At 36.8% G+C, this 11,754-nt stretch overlaps 2 protein-coding genes and 8 non-coding genes across 21 annotated transcripts in view; 1 reads left to right on the forward strand and 9 right to left on the reverse strand.

The window, feature by feature from the left end:
* Positions 1-577, forward strand: part of LOC105484349 (centrosomal protein 295) — a 70,240-nt gene extending 69,663 nt beyond the window's left edge. For 4 of the 7 annotated variants that reach the window (XM_024793618.2, XM_024793616.2, XM_011745873.3 and 1 more), the window contains 2 exons: positions 74-173; positions 262-577. In XM_024793618.2, the coding sequence (XP_024649386.2) occupies positions 74-173; positions 262-484 (323 nt within the window). In that variant the 3' untranslated portion in view covers positions 485-577. Of the gene's footprint in view, positions 1-73; positions 174-251 lie in introns of all 7 variants that reach the window. The other 3 variants (XM_024793621.2, XM_024793617.2, XM_024793619.2) reach the window with 2 other exon arrangements.
* Positions 168-11,754, reverse strand: LOC105484351 (TATA-box binding protein associated factor, RNA polymerase I subunit D). 6 transcript variants are annotated; one of them, XM_071075454.1, is made up of 14 exons: positions 11,517-11,754; positions 9,465-9,558; positions 8,274-8,664; positions 7,253-7,428; positions 6,901-6,958; positions 6,346-6,509; positions 4,855-4,890; positions 3,613-3,660; positions 3,354-3,388; positions 2,492-2,539; positions 1,907-1,953; positions 1,376-1,442; positions 891-926; positions 168-662 (listed from the first exon to the last, which is right to left on the reverse strand). In XM_071075454.1, the coding sequence occupies exons 2-6, from the start codon at positions 9,530-9,532 to the stop codon at positions 6,366-6,368; spliced, it is 837 nt and encodes a 278-aa protein (XP_070931555.1). In that variant the 5' UTR covers positions 9,533-9,558; positions 11,517-11,754; the 3' UTR covers positions 168-662; positions 891-926; positions 1,376-1,442; positions 1,907-1,953; positions 2,492-2,539; positions 3,354-3,388; positions 3,613-3,660; positions 4,855-4,890; positions 6,346-6,365. The 6 variants fall into 6 exon arrangements, with proteins under 6 accessions (XP_070931555.1, XP_070931554.1, XP_070931552.1 ...); XM_071075453.1 differs by having other exon boundaries at positions 3,354-3,660; XM_071075451.1 differs by having other exon boundaries at positions 3,354-4,890.
* On the reverse strand, positions 728-860 carry LOC112427177 (small nucleolar RNA SNORA25). Its single transcript, XR_003018656.2, has one exon. It is a non-coding gene; the product is annotated as a small nucleolar RNA SNORA25 (small nucleolar RNA).
* On the reverse strand, positions 1,205-1,325 carry LOC112427179 (small nucleolar RNA SNORA32). The gene has a single exon (XR_003018658.1). It is a non-coding gene; the product is annotated as a small nucleolar RNA SNORA32 (small nucleolar RNA).
* Positions 1,705-1,777, reverse strand: LOC112427175 (small nucleolar RNA Z40). The gene has a single exon (XR_003018654.1). It is a non-coding gene; the product is annotated as a small nucleolar RNA Z40 (small nucleolar RNA).
* LOC112427178 (small nucleolar RNA SNORA1) lies at positions 2,244-2,379 on the reverse strand. Its single transcript, XR_003018657.1, has one exon. It is a non-coding gene; the product is annotated as a small nucleolar RNA SNORA1 (small nucleolar RNA).
* On the reverse strand, positions 2,609-2,747 carry LOC112427176 (small nucleolar RNA SNORA8). Its single transcript, XR_003018655.1, has one exon. It is a non-coding gene; the product is annotated as a small nucleolar RNA SNORA8 (small nucleolar RNA).
* Positions 3,493-3,564, reverse strand: LOC112427184 (small nucleolar RNA SNORD5). The gene has a single exon (XR_003018663.1). It is a non-coding gene; the product is annotated as a small nucleolar RNA SNORD5 (small nucleolar RNA).
* On the reverse strand, positions 3,713-3,844 carry LOC112427180 (small nucleolar RNA SNORA18). The gene has a single exon (XR_003018659.2). It is a non-coding gene; the product is annotated as a small nucleolar RNA SNORA18 (small nucleolar RNA).
* LOC112427183 (small nucleolar RNA SNORA40) lies at positions 5,312-5,438 on the reverse strand. The gene has a single exon (XR_003018662.1). It is a non-coding gene; the product is annotated as a small nucleolar RNA SNORA40 (small nucleolar RNA).

The raw sequence follows: 11,754 nt of genomic DNA on the forward strand, positions 1-11,754 counted from the left end.
TAAAATCTTCAACAACTCCCTGAAATGTTTAAAGCCTTCTGATTACAACTTGATTTCATTTTTCTTTCCTCAGGTTCATCTGTGAGTCGTCTAAAGGGCGTGAATAAAGTCAGAGCATCTTTTCCTGAAGACAGAAAGACCACACAGGTTCTAAGGCACCAAAGGGGTCTAAGGTAAGGTTGATTTTATTTTTATTTTATTTCTTTTTAGTGATTCACTTTTTGCAATGTTTGTCTCTAATTCTATGTAAGTTCTTTACAGGTTATACAATCAACTAGCTGAAGTGAAACAACAAAAGGAAGAAAAAGCAAAACAAGAGGCTTATGCCCAAAACAGAGCAAGGGCAAAAGAATTCCATAAGGTGAGTGTAACTGAGGGGGAAGGACTTAATTTTTCAAGCCTGAAGTACACAACTGAAACTACTAAATTTTTATTCCTTCCACAGAAAACACTAGAGAAACTTCGAGCCAGAAATACATGCTGACTTTCTAGAAACAGTGTAAAGAGGTTTTTTTAAATTGTGTATATGTAGCATTAGACAAAATTATTTAAAGTCAATAAATTTTTATTCAAGGAATTCCATGTTGTGATTTCTTCCACTGTCCATCAAGGTCACTTTAGATCCCCTAAAAAGCTGGAGTCAAAAGATCTTCAAGTTTGCCCTGAAGAAGAGAAATTTTGATTAACCTTTAAAACTCTCACATGGCAACAATCGTGGATTATTAAGTTTTATATCTCCTCAGGAAAACATAGCACCAAACATAGGAGTGCTATGGCATCCTATAGAGAACTTTCATCTTTGGTCACAGCGTTAAGAGCTCTGGGTTTCACAGCCTCATGAGCCCTCTTTGAAATGACCTATACAAATGTCTTTTCTAATGCATACATACCTTTTTAATGAAACTGATCCAGCTGTCCTGTCAGCCCTACATAACAATATAAAAGTAAATTTTACATTTCCAGAGATGATTGTACAGCGAGTGAACATGAATGAGTCCTAGAACCAGCCCGAGTTAACTCTACTACAGACTGCTTGGTTATTAGCATCCCACAAGGGTTACAATACAAAGGCAAAGCACATTTGCATGATTCAAGAGATCTAGCAGAATTTTAAAATTTCATTGATTACTGATGAAAGTTATTAGAAAAAAAAAAATCACGTGATTCACATTGTATTTGCATTGCATTTCTATTACAGTTAATCAACTGTTCCCAATAAGCTGATTGCTAGCAAAGTAGCAGATAGAAAACCTACTGGGAAATTTTTTTATGGTCATGTCCACAGCAAATGAGAAACTGCATTCTAAAAGCCTTGGTAATGACCATTATACCCTCGAGCAAATAACTTATGGTTAAGATAAAAACCATTACTTGCCATAATTACTTTGGCTTCTGTCATCTCCTTTTAATATGGGTATACTGATGAAGACTTCAAAATTCACCTATGGAAAAATGTGAATTTCAAATTTATATTTATTAAGTACAGAAATCTATCTCAGAATGAGGTTGCTTAGGTTCCAAATTATCCTAAAACCTGGCACCCCAACTAAGGTATTGAAAATTCCATGCTTAAAATAGCTATTTAAACCAAGAGGTATTTTTTAAAAACAATAATCCCATGCCCATTCACATCCGAATTTGCTCTATGATCATGTTTCTGGTTAACTTTTTACCTTCAAATACAATGGAATATTTAATGTAAATGGATGTTCAGAAAGGCCATTTTCATTCAGCCCATTCAGAGCAGTTGAACATTTCGCCCATCATCATAACATCATTAATAATCAAGTTTAAACACGTAATAATGTAAGTCTAGTCTTTTTTTACTCCTAAGTGGTGACAAATGTTGCAATAGCATTACTAGATAAATAACCTGCATGGCCTTTTAAGTAATGAATTAACTTACCAAGAATCTTTGGGATCTAATTTCTTCAACCAATTTGCTTTAGGGTCCTAGAAGTTGAATTGTACAAAGTACAAATATTTTGACACCTGATCCAAGACACAGTCATGTACATTACAATGTTTCAGTCAATAGATAGCATACAAAAGAAAGTGGTCCTATTAAGAGCTGAAAATTCCTTATTACCTAAATAATAACATAGAAACTTAGAAATAACATATAGAATAACACAGAAACATACCGAAATATCGAAATAATAACAGAAACAATAGAAACTTATTGTTTCTAATATTGAAAAGTCAACATTTTTCTCCCACATATTTTACTCATAAGCATGGCAAAATGTTACAGGTCTCATTGTCACCACTGCAATATGCATACTGTGATGGAAGCATAACCTGTCTCAATTTAGCCACATTAACTATTTTTGGACACCATGATGATCAGCAGTGCCCATTCTCATCTAGAATGAGGCATTGTAGAAGTTTCTTTAAAGCTTAGTAGTGTATTTGTACGAAGTCCTTGTTACGCTGGCAATGCTACCAATAGAGGGAAACAAGCAGAATCAATATTAACAGAGAATCTTACCTTTTGATTGTAGGTGGTGGGGATCTGCCTGGTTCTCAATTTGACACCCTGGAAAAAGAAAAGCATTGCTTACTATTTTAGAGTATATCAAACTGAACACTGAGGAACCTATACAAATACTGTATCAATAGAAATACCAGGTTTAACAAGCACAAAGCCAAGAAAACCAACGATGCCAGATACTGAATTTCTATAGCACTGACCTTTGAACACCCTAGCAGGAGTAAACTGCTGAGTGCAGATACCATGCAGTGCAATTATGACTGAACTGTCACATTCATATTCATATTCGTATTCCCAAATGTGCGATGTTTCTACTGAGAAAAGCTTTCACAAACCTCTCAAATTCAAGTTCCTTTAACAAGTACAATAATTTGACCTTTTTTCCTAATTGTCACTGTAATAAGCTGCATTAACTGTATTTTAAGCTACAACTCTAGTCTTTTCCTAATCTTTGCCCAGTCTCCATATAACTTACAAATGGAATATATACATGTAACTTAACAGATCAAGCAGACTACAAATGTCAAGCTCATTGTTGCTCAAACTGCCAGTTACACAAACCTCTTTTAATGTAATTCATATCCCTATTGATTCAACATATCCATACAGGTTTACGTGACTTTAGGATGAAGTATGTGTAACTGCCAGTTCAATAACAATGCAAAGAACACAGGTAATTTCATTTGGTAGGTCTAGACATGCAGTCTCTTCATTTTCCTTCTCTATACAAATATATAGTAACATTTTTGCCAGTATCTTACTAATTCTGTGTTATACCTGAAATACTGGGATGGTGTACTTAATTTCTATTTTTCATCTTTTGAGTCCTTGATTATTAAAAGTTAAATATTTTACTTACCTCTCAACATGAATGAGTTCAAATCACATTCATTCCTATAGAAAGTACCAATTAAAGATTTAGAAAGGATATATTTCCAGTTATTAAAACTAATACCCAAGTATAAATTTAAGATCCAGTTTTATATAGCCACATCCAGCTCTGTCAGAATTAAGTTTTAGTTCATGCCCTTATCATTCAGCAGTTGAACAGTTAAATTCATCATCTGAACTGTAATCATATTTCCCAAAAGATTATACTGTCACCAATTAAAACTTACCTAAGCGATCACTCAAGAATGGTACAGATGTGTGGTTTTTGCCAATACCTAAGGTAAAAAAGTAAATTATCTGGTTTTTCATAACGTTAAAACTTTTAGCAACTGTCTTGTAGTTCCTTCCCACAGACCTAACAATAGTCCTGTGAGTAAAGTAAAACCACAGAGTTACTCTATGAGGCGTTTCCAACGACGTGCAGGCTACAGGAAAAGCCCCATCGGGATAGACCTCAACCACTATTTACAAGGTTTTGATTTTTTTTTTAAAGACACAGGATCTGCCGTGTCTTTTGAAAATCGTGTGATTCTTGCTGAATCGCTTGAGCCCAAGGGTTTGAGGCTACAGTGAGATGTGGCAGGATCACATCTCATTGTAGCCTCGAACCACTGGGCTCAAGGGATTATCCTGCCTTAGCCTCCAGAGTAGCTGGGGACCGCAGGCACCACTGTGCCCAGCTAGTATTTATATATATAAATAACAAAGTCTAACACTCCATAGGAAAAAATTATGAGCAGAAACTGCAATATGCTCTTACAATATTGCAAACTGTAAAAACTTCCTACCACCTTAATTACAAAAACAATAATTTCACAATCACATTGTGCTTAGGAGCCAGAGGAATGAAAAATAAAAATAAATACCATCAAGTAGCTCCTGTAGATGAGCCAAAGGAAAAGGATTTAAACTTAAGATTTAAGTTTAAAGCATAACTCTTGTTATGAACTTCAATACTGCAAATAAAGGATGTTGTTTTCCCATTTCAAAGATTTCAGCAAATTTTAATTCTTGGTTCAAAATTAGTTGTCATCCATTATAAAATACAGGAAAATGTGTCTGTAAGTTATGACTTTGGCATTATATAACTTTTAATCAAACTCTGCATCATTCAAATTTATGAATTCTTATGACCTATGTAATCTTTTATTATACTATATTTGCATTAAACCATAAAATCCTCTACCTCACTTTAGATTGTACATTAATACAAAATAATGTTGTAGGCTTCAAGTAGGAATTCCAAAGTTCCGATTATTGCTACAAACTAACAAATTCAGAACCCTCTAATGCTTGCAACTAAAATGAATCTGACACATCACTAAGAAGAATCTAGGATTCTTTTCAGAAATCAATATAATTGGGAATTAAAAGTATGGTAGAAATGTCTCTGAATAAAATGAAACTTGCTTGCTCTGACAACATAGTTTCCTACACATAAATATGTGACAACTCAAATTGAGACATACCTTTAACTCCAGACATCATGTTCTCAAGATAAAAGCCTTTAAAACAAAAAGCCATCATATATATCGTCAACATGAAATTGGAATGCAAAATTAATACTGCTGAGGATTTCCCTCATATCCATGCTGTTTATCTATTCTACAGTCCTAGAATCAACCTTTTTTTCTTAAGAGACAGTGTCTGTCTTTGTTACCCAGGCTGGAGTAGTGATGCCATCAAAGTTCAGTGCAGCCCCCAATTCTTGGGCTCAATCCTTTTGCCTCAACCTCCCCTTTCTGAGTAGCTCCAACTACAGGCACATGCCCCATTACCCAGCTAATTTTTCAATTTTTGTGGAGATGCCCAGGCTGGTCTTGAACTCCTGGTTTCAAGCAATACTCCCACCTCAATGTGGGGACTGCAGACTTGAGCCATTGCACCTGGCCTGGAACCAACCTTTATAACTGTCTCAGGTATCATAATATCCCTTCTTATATGTATCAAAACTCATACTGAACAATGAGTTCTGGGTTGCAAAAGAGGATTTATTTTTTGCACCTATCCATAAGTCTTTGTCCACATTAAACAAAAACATACGTTAAGTGCAGTCCTAAAATGCACTACATAGTCAGCTTTATCGTGGTGATCAAAATAATGAACATTGGGGTAATCACTGTGGTTCTCCCTGTGTGTCCATGTTAAATAAATGTGTATGCCTTTTCTTGAACTAATAAAGTGAAAATGGTAGTTCAAAGTAATATTAGTCCAGGTGCCGTGGCTCACGCCTGTAATCCCAGCACTTTGGGAGGCCAAGGCAGGCAGATCGCCTGAAGTCAGGAGTTCAAGACCATGGTGAAACCCTGTCTCTACTAAAAATACAAACATTAGCTGGGTGTGGTGGCTAACGCCTATAATCCCAGCTACTCAGGAGGCTGTGGCAGAATTGCTTGAACCTGGGAGACAGAGGCTGCAGTAAGCCAAGACTGCACCACTGCACTACAGCCTGGGTGACAGATCAAGAACTGTCTTTAAAAAAAAAAAAAAAAGTGTTAAAGATACTCTAAATTTGGGAAGGGAAATGAGGTTATTACAATACTAAACATCTGAGAGGTCACTTTTGTCATGTCTGAACAAAGCTGGAATAAGAGCATTTCAAATACCCTCTTGAAGATGGTTGGGTGTCAAGTTATTTTGTCTAAGATTTTCTTTTCAAAATTAAAATCACTACACTTCACTGTTTTAATACTCACAGGACACCTGCAAGCTCTTATTCAGAAATCAACTGACAATTTTTCAAATTTTTCTATGTATTTTCTCTGGTGTTTTAATGGGTTATTTTTCTAATTATTACTACTTCACAAGTTTCTTTCACAAACTTCTTCACAGGGTTGAAATTTTTTTTGTTATAAAGTTCTGGGTTTCAGCATTTCTTCACCACCAGACTGGTATATATATATATCCACATTTATCATCTTTATTCATTTCTATGAAGTTGTTTTTTCTATATGCTTCACCTTTGACATTCATGATCCTGTCACATTTTCAGGGCTCTCTGTCCAGTATTTTTAGCTTTTGTAGCTCTCTTTTTAGACAAAGCAGCTTCTTCAGTATTATCCTCTTCTTCTAAGTATACACTCAGTCTTACAGGGAATTCAGAACTTACTATGAAACTATCCCCCTGCATAAAACAAACAAACAAAAAAATCATGGATTAAGCAATAACTCAAATGGCTTAGTAATTACATATAGCTGAGTGCCCTGGATTACTTCAGATAACCTAGAGACTACATGTAGATGTTAAAAATCTAAATTAACATCTGCTTATTTTTTCATTTGATATCCTAACTAGCAATATTACGTATCAGAATGCTATTTATTAAAAATAGTACTGGAAACCCCATGTTCTTTATCAAGTCTCTAAAAAATTAGTATTTTCCTTCCTGCATTTCCTGCAGTAAACTTACTGAGCTTTTCAAAAGTTAAATGAAGTGTAAGAGAAAAACTAAATACAATTCCTTCTGTACCAACCAACTCCTGCCTTCCCAAAATGGAACAGAAAAGTCACTTACTGCCAATTTGATATCACATTCATTATCTTCAAGATGTTTTGCATCCTCATCCTCTGCTCTGTAACATTAAAATTTATCATCATTGAGATGACAGAATCTTCTATGACCTCATTAGCTGTATATTCCACTCTGAAAACTGAAACTGCAATACTAGTCAAGCAAACAAAATTTGAGAATGCTGTGTTCTAGAGAATTCTAGATGTACTGTGTGCTAAGCTTGGCTCAACTGTAATAATCCCAAGTGTCATACTCTATCTTTGTTCATTATTTAAGTATAACTATATTAAAGGCAAAAAATGAAGCAATTAACATAAAATTTAATTTATAACCTATTTCATATGATTCCACTTACGCTGACTCCTCAATAGGAGAAATGGATCCATCATCATCCAAAAATTTGTATCTACGACTATCAAAATCTTCATTTTCTAAATCTTCACCAACATCCATTTGTTTCAATGATTCTTTCAGGTGGTGTTCATACTTCAGTTTTTCAATGTAGTTAAAAAATCCTCTTGCAACAGCTTGCTATATATTAAAAACACCGTAAGTATGTCAAGATTTTTCTTTCACAACCCAGCAAGTGCCAATGTTCAACACCCCCCTTACCAAAGACTCTGAATTTGCTATCTTAACTACTCCCCACTTGTGGATATATCAAATGCTGTTTATTAAAATTCACATTACAATTATAAACTTACCTAAGCTGGTACAAAGGAAAAGTGAAGTACTACATATCTTGTCATGCCTGGGACTTACTAAAGGCATTTTAAAATGTAAAAACAGGAATAAGATTTCTAATGTTTACTATAATCACCTTAAGAGATTAACTGAAGAGATTAACATGTATTAATCCTCCCAGATAAAATTTCAGGTTCTGGCAAGAACCTGAAACTCTGCATTCATTCAACATACAACTCTCAAATATTTAAAAGAAGTCTACTCCTAAGTATTAGGGTATTTTTCAGATGACTGGCTTAGAAATACCTAGGCCTTAAGAATGTATCCACTGAACATAAGGCATGTGTGGTTTTGGTTTAGGTTACTGCAAAAATAATTTCATGTGAGCTTTTATTATCCCTACTGAGTTTTAGGGTTGTGTTTAAGACCTGAGATGGGATGAGATCAAAGCATTTTATACAAAGAGCCTTGGAGCACTATCTTTTAAATCTGGCCAAAGTGTAGTAATTGAAGAGATACAAGTCAAGTTTCAGTTAAAGGATGGGGTGGACTTTAGGGGGAAGTCAGTATAGAAGAGTATCGAAATTGCAGACAGTGTGTTCCCAGCATATCTGAGACAATTCTAAACTGGCCAACAAATCATTTTGGGCATCTGAGTTATGTGTAGCCATATATATAAAATGCTGACTCACCTCAAACGTTAAAATTTTTCTCCAAGGCGGGTTTTTTTCATTCTCTGATTCTAAAAATGGGAAGCCAGATCCTTTGCTTCTAAATTGTTTCTTCTTATCTATTAGTGAGGATATAGGATTTCTCCTTCCTTCTGGTCTTCCCCTTGGTCTTCCTGTTGGCTGGTACCTCTTCTTTTTCTTTTTTTTGTACTTCTTTTTCCTGTTCTTGAATCTTTCAAAAATAGCTTTTATAGTCAATGGTATTGGTTCAAAAGATGAGTCACTTGATGAATCACTTGCGTGAACACTTTCAGGTGTACGAACAAATTTTCGAATGGGGTTTCTTTTCCCCCGTTTAGGTGAGTAAGGGATACACTGAGTTTTAAATAAGCTGCTATCAGAAGAGTTATCACTAGAAAAATGAGAAAAAAATTAATTTCCTCTTCCTTTCTTACTGAATGCTTATTACCAGTAATACCCAGTCCCAAATATACATTTCTTCCAAGACCAACTCAGGAAAACATATCCAGAATTAAAAATTTTTTAAAGGATGGGCTCAGAACCAGCTGCCTTTCTGCTGACCATCCTACTTAAATAGCTCATAAAGCTACAGCTCTTATTAAAAAGAGTTTTGTAGACATCGTCTTGCTGTTACCCAGACTGGAGTACAGTGGTGCAATCACAGCTCACTGCAACCTCAAACTCCTGGAACTCCAGGGATGCTCCTGACTCAGCCTCCCAAGTAGCTAGCTAGGACTAATGGCATGCACCACTGTGCTCAGCTTAGAAAAAAACTATGTATCTTTCAAGATAACGTATGAGCTCCACAAAGGCTGTATGGTGTATGAGCTCCACAAAGGCTGTATGGTTCGGTTCACTGCTAAGAGTGAGTAAAACAAACACAGCCTACCAGACAGAAACAGGAAGAGGTAGTCTGGAAGAGATGCTAATATGACCCAAAGAATACATTTTTTTCTTGAAGAATGTGTCCCATTATAATATATTCACATTTTGAATTTAAAGTATTTGCAATGCTATTATCAATCTACATTAACTAGATAAACCTGGAAGGTCAGTGCAATCTGGTTTTCCTTCTTTCCCAATTCCTGAAAATCATCTTTACTGTCACTCATTATATAAAATAATTTCTCATAATTCAGATACAATAAATATGATTGAATCCACTCAGTTCTCCAGTAAAAACCCACTTACCTTTGATTTGCAAGTTCCATAGCATCAGATGTCACATGGTCAGTAGAATCTATTCCTGATTTATCCATCAGTTGCTTTGTTTTATAACAGTTTTCTGAAATTATGAAATATAGTAAATGTGACAAAGCTTCCCTAAATATTGACACAGTATCTACTATAGTATTCAACATGGTCAGACTATGCCACTGATTTTAGGCAAAATCATTTGCCGGGGTTAAGCTTCTTATCCATTTCAGATCAATTTCTTTAAAAAGAAATCCAGAAATTCTATTCACAGGTTCTTTCAGTTTTTACCCTCTAAATGTATTCAATGGAACAAGATTCCAAAAAAGTACTGTCACTTCCAAAAAAAGCATCTTTCAATATAAGTAGAAAATACAGTTTTATCATTAGCCACTTACTAACGTGCAATTACCAATACAGTATTAATGTAAAATTAAAAACCATTTTCCAAGATCAAAGAGGGAATTCCTAAGGCAAAATGTGCCCTATATAAACCAGGAAAAGGATCTCCAATCAACAGACCATTTTAAACTCCTGATCACCTCTCCATTATAATTCCTAGATTCTTCATTCCTAGATTCATTTAAGTAACTGAACTTTGTCATACTGTATCTTTGCCATTATTGGTGGAAACTGACAAGTTCTGAATTCTCAACCTTTTTCAATAAACTATCATAATTCTTTGTGTTTTCATCCCCATGGTAGAGTATACAACATGCCAAAAAAAGAAGAAAAAAAAGATTCCTTCTTGTGAGCTAAAAGAAAAAACAGGTTGGTCTGGGTGGCTCAGGCCTGTGTAACACAGCACTTTGGGAGGTCGAGGCGGGCGGATCGCTTGAGCCCAGGAGCTCAAGACCAACCTGGGCAACGTGGTGAAACTCCGTCTCTACAAAAAATACAAAAATTAGCCGGGCTAGTGGCGCGCGCCTGTGGTCAGGAGGCTGAGGTAGGTGAATACCTGAGCCTGGGAGGTGGAAGTTGTATGTAGTGAGCCTCAGCACACAAGGAGACCCTTGTCTCTACAAAAAATTCTTAAGATACTGGCTAGGTGTGGTGACCCGTGCCTGTGCTCCCAGCCACTCGGGAGGATCGCTTGAGCAGAGGTGGAGGTTGCAGTGAGCCGAGATTGCACCACTGCACCCCAGCCTGGACGACAGAACAAGACCCTGTCTCAGAAAAAAAAAAAAAAAAAAAGGCATGGCAACAAAAATGAAGGATAACTACTTATTTCACTATTGTACTTGCCTTAGTCAATCTCTTGTCTCATTCTGTAGCTTCTTGGGACCTAACATGAGTCATTGCATATAAATCCTAGGATGAACTAGCAAAACATTTAAAATATAAAACGATAAGGTTACCAAGAGCTCAGATTTGTTAAATGCCCAATGGACCCCTGTGGTAATTTTCTGGTAGTACGTCTTATTAGCTTAAGTACAGGATTCTACGAAGTCATTATATATCGAATGCTCAAAAACGGAATTCAACAAAAATTTGGCCCCATGCATTAATGGTATACCTGTGGTTAATTTTTTTTTAAAGTAGGGATTATCAAAATAAAGCTAGCTCAAGAATCACTTTTTTCTTAGTGTTTAGAAGACACTCCTACTTGGGTGTCGATGCATCCGCTGGAATTCTGCAATTCTTAGAGGCCACGTGGGCAGAAAGCGGCGCTTTACCCGGAGCTAATTCTGTGACCACCAGCGCGTCTCTCCGGGCAGCGCCTAACATCCAGGAAACCGGCGCTATCAATGGGTACCTCACATATGAAGGTTAAATCATTTAAATTACGTTAAGAAGGTTAAACTTGTCTGCAACACGTTTTAACACCTCCATCTCAAGATATAATGAAGCCCGCCCACACTACAACCACGTTTGTGGGCCTCATACCAGCCGCGTGGCGCGGAGTGGCCTGCAACCGTGATCCCTTCACCCTCTCGGCCCGACTTCCGAGGCTCAATCCTCCGGAACAACGCAGGGGCCGAAACCCCAGATATGCAATGCCTCCCCTGCCCAACAAGCCCAGACGGCCTTGCCCTCTTGGCAACCTACCTAAAACCGCCTCACACCGGCCCCAACCGCGCACTTGCTGCCCGTAACCCAGGCCTCGGGCCAAAACCTGCGACTGGCCTGGTGCGTGAGTCCTGGAGATTTGCACACACCACCCTCCCGATTTCAGTCCTCCAACTCCGGAAAAATAGCCGACGTCCTCCAACCGCGCGGAAGAAAAGGCTGGGATATCCCCGCGGCCCAAGTAATAGTCAGGCAGAAATCTCGCGATACAATTTAG

The sequence above is a fragment of the Macaca nemestrina genome, chromosome 12 (assembly GCF_043159975.1).
Source record: "Macaca nemestrina isolate mMacNem1 chromosome 12, mMacNem.hap1, whole genome shotgun sequence".
NCBI classification, from domain to species: Eukaryota; Metazoa; Chordata; class Mammalia; order Primates; family Cercopithecidae; genus Macaca; species Macaca nemestrina.

What these genes read in the sequence shown, in the direction of transcription:
- LOC105484351 (XM_071075454.1), bottom strand. Translation starts at nt 9,532, where the DNA reads ATGGATAAATCAGGAATAGATTCTACTGACCATGTGACATCTGATGCT. An exon ending in ATGGAACTTGCAAATCAAAG is followed by an intron (nt 8,665 to 9,464) that starts GTAAGTGGGTTT and finishes TCATTTTTCTAG; the next exon opens with TGATAACTCTTCTGATAGCA. An exon ending in GAAAAATTTTAACGTTTGAG is followed by an intron (nt 7,429 to 8,273) that starts GTGAGTCAGCAT and finishes TTTAATATATAG; the next exon opens with CAAGCTGTTGCAAGAGGATT.